General features: G+C 38.1%; 1 protein-coding gene across 2 annotated transcripts in view; it reads right to left on the reverse strand.

Moving 5' to 3' along the window:
* The window catches only part of LOC131425418 (proton channel OtopLc-like), a 31,806-nt gene extending 28,143 nt beyond the window's left edge, over positions 1-3,663 (reverse strand). The window contains exons 1-2 of one of the 2 annotated variants that reach the window (XM_058587320.1): positions 3,402-3,663; positions 2,860-3,073 (exon numbers count right to left, since the gene is read on the reverse strand). In XM_058587320.1, coding sequence (XP_058443303.1) covers positions 2,860-2,930 — 71 coding nt within the window. In that variant the 5' untranslated portion in view covers positions 2,931-3,073; positions 3,402-3,663. Of the gene's footprint in view, positions 1-2,859 lie in introns of both variants that reach the window. The other variant, XM_058587319.1, reaches the window with a different exon arrangement.
* Between the last annotated feature and the right edge of the window lie 7,329 nt (positions 3,664-10,992).

Genomic DNA, 10,992 nt, shown 5'->3' on the forward strand with positions numbered 1-10,992 from the left:
GTCATTACAGATACACGTATAGGCATGAAACAGGAACCAGTGAGAACCAAGCTCACCTTGTGACGACCTTGATATTGAGTTGAAATTTACTTTAAAAATGATAACTTTTAAGGAAAACAAATTTATATTTTGCGCAGAGGACGTAGTATTACTCATAATAAAGCCTATAATATAATATAATATAATATAATATAATACAACATAATGCAATACAATAGAACATAATATAATAGAATACAATGTAATATAATAAAATATAATATAATATAATACAATATAATATGATATAATGCAATGCAGTATAATACCATACAGCATAGTATATAATAACATAAAATAGTGTAAGACGATAATATGTGAAATAATATGCTATGATACAATATAACAGTTAATGTCGCAGTGTAAGTTACGCTGTAATAAACAACAGAATTATATGTTGTAATATACTATGATAAACACTGCACTTTTGGATGGGCTTCAACCTACAAGCCATTTCGCACCCTCTCATTCTGCTACTAACGCAGAAGGCGATAGCACCCAGTCGACGCCGTTCTATTGACCAAATGTCATCATAGACGCTCGGGGAGGCATGAGATAGGGACTTGTGAGGACTTAGTTATCTCACCATTTGACGACCCAAACTTACATCCTTCTTCAACACATGAGCTGAAAAGCCCGAGCCTTACACATAGATGGCGCTAGTTTTAATGCAGTCACCTTTTTTCAGGTAATGCTAACTTTCAAAGACAGCTGTTGACATTTCATGATATTCTATTCAACACGAGAACGTGTTGATGATTCTGAGCAGTGTTTGGCCATGTTTAAACGTAACAAACCGGATTTTTGCGTCGATATGTGACAATGGATGAAACATGGGTTCATCACTTCATTTCGGAATCAAAACGATTGTCATCTGAGTGGACAGCAACTGGTGAACCTCGTCCAAAGCGCCCGAAAGCTCAACAATCGGCTGGAAAAGTTATGGTCTCGATATTTTGGAATGTGTGTGGTGTAATAATTATCGACTATCTTGAGAAAGGACATACTATTATCAGTGAATATTATATAGCGTTATTGGAGCGTTTGAAGACTGAAATTGCAAAGAAACAATCGCATACGGCAAAGAAAAAAAATTTATTTCATCAAGACGACGCACCGTGTCGCAAGTCAATCAAAACAATGGCAAAACGACATGAATTGAACTTCGAATTGCTCCCACATCCACCGTATTCGCCAGATTTGGCTCCCAGCTACTACTGGCTGTTCGCAGACCTGAAAAAAATGCTCTCCGGTGAGAATTTTCGCCCGAATGAAGAGGTTATCGCTGAAACTGAGGCTTATTTTGAGGCAAAAGATAAATCGTTCTACAAAAGTGGTATTGGAATGTTGGAGCGTCGCAGGAATGGTTGCGTTACTCTTGATGGAAATGGAAAACACTCTGGTGTGTAAAAAGTAAACAAAGAGAATCTGTCATTTGCACCTAGAACCTAATCTAATGTTCATCGAAAAATAATATAAGCACAGCGCTTTACGCAACCCCATCGTTCACCGGTGAACCAAAGTTATCATACTGGATATATTTGGCATGCCCGCATAGAGTGCCGCACTGCACACCAACCAGAGCGGTTGGCGAGACGAATTTCAACCATTTTTAATGCGAATATTATGCCTCATAAGATCTCTATTCAATTTCTAACTATTACATTAGGTTACCGTTTCGACCACCGTTTCGCAAGTAAATGAGTATGCGCACGACCCCGTCGACAAATCAATCCATTTTAAGCGTACAATATTGAAACAATACTTTTACGACTAAATTTAAATGTGACAAATCACTCAACAAATCACTGAGATACAAGCGCTTCAAATTAGGTCCGAAAAATCTATCGCCGATAGTTCTAAATTGACTTTCTAGTTACCGGAGTATCATATCAACAGATGATTGGTATTCAATATACTCAAGCGAATACAGTAGACGGAAAATGGCATTCATTCACAGCACCAAACCGACTATCCAGTGAGCGAATGGATGCAACCCAGTTCTGTTATCCACTTACTAGATAAGCTACCTATTTCATTAGCAGGCAGCTATCCACAAAAGTGAAAATGGAAAAATGGCATATATTTATAGATTTCCTTTTGTGCGAAGGTTCATACGATGCAGAAGGGAGTGATGTTTCTTCTTGCATGACGTAAATTCTCCCTATACCGATCGAAGCAGAGCTGCTACTGAATGAAATTCGAGGTGTAAAGCAACGATCGAAACCGTCGGCCGTGCGAGAGAAATCAAACGGATGACATCGTGATGGCACGCTGTGATTGGCTCGTAAAAATATAGGTCGATTCAAAGTAATTTTTCAATAGTATGCTATTGAAATACTGAAACGACGTTGTCATACATGTTTAAGTTAAATGTTTCCGAATCGATTGTTTGTTAAATTATATCAATCCATTAACAAATTGACGGAGTTATTAGTGTTCAAGATTATGACAGAAAAAGGTTACGCGTTTATTACTTTTGAATTTTTTATTTGAATCTTGGTCCCGTATAGCGAAGAGTAAGGCATTTTTAATACCAAAAGTAAAATTTTGAGCTTTGTACATTACACTGTTGAGTATTTTAATGATATATGATAGCTAATCTGGTTCAACTTTGACTAATGTACCGTGAAAATTACGACCATGATCGTTAGTAGAATAGACTACTTGTAATTATTCCGTACGGCTACCGATTATCGAAGCCTGTCGAAGTAGAAGGTTACAACGCAGTGCAACTTCTCAAAAGTGATGCATGCAATGACTAAATGCCTACATCTTTAATTTACTATGATGCTATAGACATATGCGGCTGATCATTACCTGAAGGTCACCGAATTCTTCTTAAGATTCTTGCTGCTGCCACCATAACCGTTTCCATTGCCGTTACTCATATCCAAGTCCGATTGTGATCCCGCCGTTGATTCGTTTGCTCACCTGAATATTTCAAAGACTTCCTGCTGAACCAGTGGTCAACTGTTTTTTTTATTTTATTGACCTCACAGATTTCACGGCATCCAAACACTACATAATAAACCTAAACCATAAACTATGATATTTTACCTCAACTAGATAGAACTCTACTGAACAGATGAGGACGCGGCCGCTGATAGATAGCGGAACCCGCCATCTGTGCTGGCCTTGATACTATCAAAGGTATCAATAAATTAGGACGAGTTGAGACAGTATTGATCGGCAATAAAATCCGAGTTGGAAAATGGTAGGAAACAATATTAACCTTTAGTTAATGTGAAACTAGATCGGAGCGACTTCTCGAAAGCATTCGATCAACGATTCAATGACACACACGTTTTGGGTTATTATTTCTCGGAAATCGTTGCTCAAAAAATAATAATTTTCTTAACCTAAAATGACTTCATGGCGCAGGTCACATTCATAACTTCCTGTCGTATTGGTTTGATATCGATCTGAGTCTAATTGCAAAAATCAATTGAGGCTATGAGTATTTGGTTATCACTTTCTTGTTGTACACTGATCAATTTGATTGAACCACCGTCACATTTGATCATGAAATCTATTATAGAAGGTGTGTCTGAGATTCACGTTTTATTTGTGATGCTGCACCCGCCGAGAATCCTCGATCGAGCTGCGTTGTTGAACCCGAGACGACCGGTGTGGAACTGCTGAACCAAGCTGATGGCAGCACAAAATGCGTGCCGAGAAGCGCGTCACAGCACTACAAAAAAAAAGGTTGTTTAAAACTTACCCTGCCGGCAGCCGATGACGGGCAGAATAAGCTAGGTCTCGGTGAGAGGAACCGGTGTGGAAGTAAATACGACACGCTGAAGGCGGTCTACAACAACCCAATGTTTGCCGATAGATTTGAGATAAACGGGCAATACGTTAATCTGTGTTTGAAGCCGTAACGGGTTACAGGGACTTTTTGATTCACGAACATTGACAAATTTCGTACTGTCTGTGAGGCTGTATATAGGTATCAAAACATTTACCCATCGAGACGAGAAACGCAACCATCATTTATGTTTTAGGTGCATGCGCGCGTGTTCTTAATTGCTAGGTGTGCCGAGTTTCGTTGGAAGTTGTTCCATCAGGGTGTGTCTTAACTACCCGTTTGGATGATGTTAACTGCTTTTGATTTTTTTTTGACTTAGCAAGGAATTTTACGTATCCAAAATTTTAATACTACTATCATTGCATTTATCATCTCTCCCTACGTTTCAAAAACACTGAATGCCGAAAAATGGGGGACACCCTACTGTGTACGCGACGGTAAGACCCGAGCAAAACTCGATCGCGCGTGATCGACCGTTTCGGATCTACTGACAAGGGTCATGGGATCATGAGTCACGTGCGATGTAGTTGTTGCCATTTTGGACAATGTGCAGTGGAAACATGCAAAGGGCACCAGCTTATCTAGAAAGTATCTCATTTAATCTATGGTACTGCCTTAGTTTGGAATTTTTCAGTAGGCGAAATACGGGAAAGAGACTAAACTGTATAATGAGTAGATTATCGAACACGATAAAAAAATTAATTGAAATTTATTTTACTCTCTACTATAAGATTACGAAGCATATCTTCAACGAACATTAATTGACACTTGACATGTACACACTAAGATTTAATTCCTTTGTTCGGTGATAATTTTGACGAGGAAGTTCGGTAATCTATAGAATTGACCGATATTTTGGTACATAAGTTTTCTTTTACAATAATTATGCAAACTTTTACCGGACGATCAGTCTTACGTAAATTTTCATTGCAGAATTCTTGTAAATAGATATACAATTCATACGGTAAATCTGAATAGTCGCCGAGTACGGTAAAAACCATACTGTCCGTATGGTAAAATTATCTTCCAATAACCGAACTTCTGTGAAAACTGATTGTCATGAAACTAACTGTCAAACAGTTTTTAGTAAGTGTCTTTTTATGACCCAACCGAAATAAATCTTGAAGAGTTCATCGAATGGATTGAGGTACAGGTGCAAGAGTTTTTAAAACAATAGAACCACTAAAAGCTTTTTGTTTACTTATAGACAGAAAATAATTTTGTATAACTTGTCCACTTGCTGCCTACACAAATCGTTCGAGGGTAATTTCTGGTGGAGTCGACGGATTGTGCAGTGTTTTGGAAGGCGCTCATAATTCCGGTCAGCAAGAACATTTGACCCTTTTTTTGTGGAATAAACCATAGCCACAACAGGTTGGAATTTCCTTCATTCATTTTTGTGAAACTGCCGAACAATCAGTTAGATCCAATTGGTTTACAGTTAACGGTAGTTTGTTTGACAGTTCAGCAATTACCGAACGATCGGTAATCAATTTAATTACCGAACTGATTACCAAAGGTTCAGCTGTTGAAAATTCGGTAAAATATTACCGAATTCTGCGAAATTTTCTAAGTGTGTACGATCGAGAGTTCTAGGTAGACAATGTCATAAACAAAGGTGAATCGTTTCAGTTAGGATGATATAAAGATACCATGGATTCCCGATCATCAAGACGTAGCAAGTTTATAAAAAAGGCTGTTTTCGTGTCAAGCACTGATATAAATCTGGAGTTGCATTATGTATCTCGATTTGACTAACATTTTATCGAATCGACTATGTTTCGTATTATGGTTTTCGATTCAAAGTCAATCATCGAGCTTCGTTCGACTTCACTCGAAGAAGTAGGGGAAGATGGGGTAAAACGCACCCCTGAGGCATAATGCACCTTTTGCTTTTCTCAAAAGTTACCAATTTTTTTCACTGAAATTTTAATGAAACTGAAAGTCTGCCATAACAACAGATAACTATAAAATTTCGGTAGCGATGGTTCAATCATATCTGGAAAACTTTAAAAAAACCAATTATGTCTCTGTTATAAATATTTTTTTATGTTCGTTCCATAGTAATTTTCTAGGGTGAGGAAGACGATTTTAATTTTGTAACCAGTGAACTTCTTTGCCAATCATTCGGGTTTCTAAAATTAGTTCTAATACAGACGATGTATTTCCAATTTTATAGAAAAATCGTCAAGTTTATCGTCTCATATTATTGGGGGCAAAACGACCCGAATTGTGTGAGGCAAAATGTTCAAGAATTCGCTTACAACAATTATCCATAAGTTATCAATTTAATGAATGATAATGAACAATCTCCCACCTGGCAAATATTTCGTCAACGAAAAGTCTAAAGCTTTCTTTAAAGAAGAAGAAGAAGAAGTTTTATGAGGGTGCATATTGCCCCGTGGTCGTCATGAGCTTTAGTCCGTTGTTTTGATGGATGTTTACCCGTTGTTTAAGATCATCCTGCCTCTATGTTCAGATAATCGTCACTTCGCGTAATTTAGAATGTATATTTTTCATGTTTTCCACGATCGGGCGTCATGCCCCGCATATATTTCAATAGACAATTTTTAAGGGGTTTAGAAAATAAAATATTTCATGTATTTTTCAATGTATTCAGCGAGTATTTGTACGTACTTTTGAGAAATAATGATTACGGAAGACAGTCATGCATGAAACTCTTCCGTGTTATTCTCTATAGTTAAGATATAGCTACATTTCCTTAGGGGGTGCATTTTACCCCATCTACCCCTATTAGATTGTTGAGAAGTTTTGGCATTTTGAAACCAAAACAATCGAGCTCATGACAGACTGAACTCGATAAGAAATGGTCGAAAGCTTCATTACTATCGACTTCGAATTTTCAAATGCATTTCTTTTTATTTTGAAGGTAGTTATCGATAGTATCATAGATTTTCATGAACATATTTTTTTCCTCATAAATACGTTTATTTCATAGGCAATATACATAAGTTTTTTTTTCGCCGGGGCATCCACACACCTAATACATTTCGAATATCATATTAGTATATTGGTACTCATTAGTTAATCTAAACACTGTTCTTATCAAGCGAGTTGCTATTTTAAATTACATTAAACATACTTCATTTATTTTGTACATGATCTTATAACTATTTCAGGTTTGTTTGTATCAGTTCATCACTTTTATTCAATATCATATAGTTGGCTATTGGTTGAACTCATGGAAGAGAAAACAGTCTAACATAAAATAAAATTTAAATTGGAACTCCAATGGATTTAATGAAACGATAAAGAAGTTTCATGTATGTATGGTCACGACAAGCGAGAATGTCGCGAACTGGGACATTGGATAGTCTTCCTTGAGTACGCAAGGAATTTATTAGTTGAGATCTGACATCACGATACTCCACGCATGTCCAAACGACATGATCAATATCGCGATAACCTTCGCCACAAGCACAATGATTAGTTTCGGAAAGTACAATTCGAAGGCGATGTGCATCTAACTTGTAGTGATTGGACATGAGTCTGAACATCACACGACTCACATCCAGTCCCCTGAACCATGCCTTAGTCGATATTTTAGAAATAATTGAGTTCACCCTCAATAGCACCACGTTTGGCTAAAATATCGGCTCTTTCATTGCCTGGAATGGAGCAATGAGCCGGGACCCAAACTATTGTGATTTGATAATTATTGTTCAATATGTCGTTCAGGCACTGTTTTATTTTGCCCAAGAAAAACGATTCATTTTTGCCAACAGCGTTTGAACGAATGACTTCAATTGCACTCAGACTATCTGTGATGAGAAAATAATGGTTTGGAGATAATGTGACGATTACACTCAAACTATAATGAACTGCTGCTAACTCTGCTATATAAACAGATGCAGATTCTTGAAGCCTAAATGAAGCCGAATCATTATTGTTGAATATACCAAACCCAGTAGCCTCTTCAATTCGTGATCGGTCCGTGAAAAACATTTTCTCAGAGTCAATATGCCTGAACATACTTGAAATTATTTTTGGGATTTCCATCTGAACATATTATTATTGATAATCTTTATTCTAATGCATTGTTTTATATATCATGATATATCTTGTGCGTTTGGTTTATGATAAACGAGTCGGACTGTTAAAAATTCATATCAATTGAAAGAGACATGGTATTTAATTAATATAACACAAGTCAAAACTAAACTATGTTTAGTAACTGTAGTTTGTAATTAAATTTCTGGAACCGGTGGACGGAAAACGTTACTCAAACAGATTGTGGGAAGAAGCGAAGGAAAGTGGGAGATATTGAAACAGATTTCCTAATGCAAAAAGTTGAAAATAGTAAAAAAGTTGATTGATTCAACAGTTCAACTTCATTTGATTTGATGATGTCACCACTTGTGGCTGAACCCCCAATTTAAATCTTAAAAATTTAATTTTAACTCATATTCCAATAAATAGTTATTTAAAAAAAAAAGAATGGGCCGCACCTGGCATCCTAGAGTTAAAGCAATAGCTCCTAATAAATATATTCAGCAATTCCATGAAAAACTGATATACGATCTTTCAGAATTACGTAACATTTGGGAGCATCGTTCTTCATGGAAAAATATTAGACCCGTATTTTTTTATTTTGTCATTAGGGTGACCATTTCCTTGTTAGGGTGGATAAAAAAATCGATCATTTTCGAGTTTCTTCGTAAAATACATTTTTTTTTAAATCGTAACTTTTGAACCACTAAACCGATTCTGCTAATTTTTGGATATGTTGTCAATAAATGCCTATAGTTTTTAGGAAAAGTATGCGAATATTGTAAAGTTGAATTTTTTTGTTTGAAAAAATCAATTGTATTACTTTTTAACGGTTTTCATGATTTGCGAACAATGTCATTTTATATTTTCTTCTAAAAGCTGAAACATTTAACATTTTACATAACATATCCAAAACTTAGCGAAATATATTTTTTTTGAGTGATGATTTTTTAAAAATTTCCATTTTTCGTAGTTTTCGTGTTTTTCGATTTTCTTTAAAAAAGATGTAATTTTTAACTTTTGAACCACCCGACCATAAGAAATATCTTTACGATATTTTCCGAAGATTCAACAAAAAAATAAACATAAATAAACATGTGCCAGATGACCTCAAAACCGTCGTCCGAGTGCAAAAAGGCAACCAATCGTGATAAGTTTTCCACGTAGTTCCCAAAAGTTTGAGAAGACACAAATCTCCGAATAACTAGGGGAACGTGCCACTTGAGCCAATTAGTTCTGATTCCTGATTCTGATTAATACAACTCGATATATTCACGATAAAGTTCTACTCATTCTTCCATAGAGCGAATTTTGAAAAGGAGCCTCATAGAAAAGTGGGACGTATTCACGTTAACATTATCTATCCTGTGAGTTTTCATTCGTTTGATTTTTCAATCCGTTTTTCCGCTTAGGTATTGCAAATAACTGAACTCAGTCAAACTTACGCTCGTTTGAAAGCCACTATTACACCATTGAATTACTGTCACTTCCGGTTCCGGACATATAATGGTATAAGTGACGTAAACGACTAAGCGCACATTTTTCATCGGCTGATATATCTCGAAGATGACTAAACAAATTTTGATAAACTTAGAGTTATGTGAAAGCTAACAATGCCAATTAAATTTGGAAGGGTTATGGCGAACGTTTTCGTTTCGAGAGATGTAATGTTATATTTAATTTCCCGGATATGAAAGAATCGATTTCGAAAAACTGACTCGTTTGAAAGCTACTATTAGATTATTTGATAAGCTCATACTAATACTAATACTAATGTCCGATGATAAAATCTGTGTGTGTGTGTGTGTTTTTTTACAAGGTGAAATACCTTATGTACTTTCCCAGCTCACGCGCTCAGTAGTTGTCAAGCTACCGCTATTGTGAACCAGCGAGTGGGACTGGCTGAACCTTATCCACTAAAACACCTTGGACATCTTGCCTCGATCCCGGAACTAAGCTAAGCTCAATCCTTCGGGGGAGGCTGTGCTCATGCACTTCTTCGTTTGGGAGAAAATGAGCTCCTGCGTTTCTCTCTTTATCCATCTCTATCCACCTTGGGCGTCTCGACGACCCAATGCCGCTACGTCGCGCCATACTACTCGACTGATCCCCGACGAAGGTTCTAGCCTACACCGACGGAGAGTTTCCCCTTTTACGCCACGCGGGACACCCGAAGGAGTTCCGAGGTCGGCTCCGCGATTCCGGTTGGAGCATGGCTTCCGGTTCGCTGATGCCCCGACGACTCGAATCGGTCTACTCGACTAGTCCCCGGTGATGGATCTAGCCTACACCGACAGAGAGTTCCCCGACGCTGGAAGTTCTCTCGAAACCGACGTTTTCGATACCCGTATACGACCCGACCGAAAGGATGCCAAGGTCGGTCCAGTGGTTCCGGTTGGGAGATGGCGCCCGGTTCTACGACGATCCTTACGATGCTATGATATGGTCTATTCATCTTGTCCCCGACAACGGATCAAGACTACACCGACGAGGGAAGTTCTCTCGATCAGACGCTTACTCGCTGATCCCTTCTCCATATTCGCTGCAACTCCGAGAGTATCTGTGTTACCACTTTGTTTACTGCATTCCACGTGCTTTCTTTACGACACATTTCCTCAGATATATTATCCACCCTTAGGGCAGGCATTTCCCTACGTACTTCCGCAAACCGGGGACAATCGAAAATCACAACACTTCCGTTTTGTGGTGAGCTATTTGTAGCTTGACTCCGTTCATCCAGCCCTCAATCGTGCTTATCGTCTCTGTCACCGAGGCCTCTACTTCTTCGAGAGACTCGCCCATCATCGTTAACGATATGTCGTCCGCGAAGCTCAAGATTTTCACTTTCCTGGGAAGCTGCTGTGTCAAGACCCCATTGTACATAGCGTTCCAGAGAGTCGGACCGAGAATGGATCCCTAAGGGACGCCCGCCGTCACTCGCACTGACCTCTGTCCTTCGTTCGTATCGTACACCAGAATTCTATTGTGGAAATAGCTCTTTAGGATTCGGCAAACATAATCTGGGACCCGCATTCGGTGTAGTGCTGTGGCGATGGCCTCCCAGCTGGCACTGTTGAAAGCATTCTTCACGTCCACTGTAACCACGGCGCAGTATCGGTCACCTCTTCGCT

The sequence above is a fragment of the Malaya genurostris genome, chromosome 1 (assembly GCF_030247185.1).
Source record: "Malaya genurostris strain Urasoe2022 chromosome 1, Malgen_1.1, whole genome shotgun sequence".
In the NCBI taxonomy this organism is placed as follows: Eukaryota; Metazoa; Arthropoda; class Insecta; order Diptera; family Culicidae; genus Malaya; species Malaya genurostris.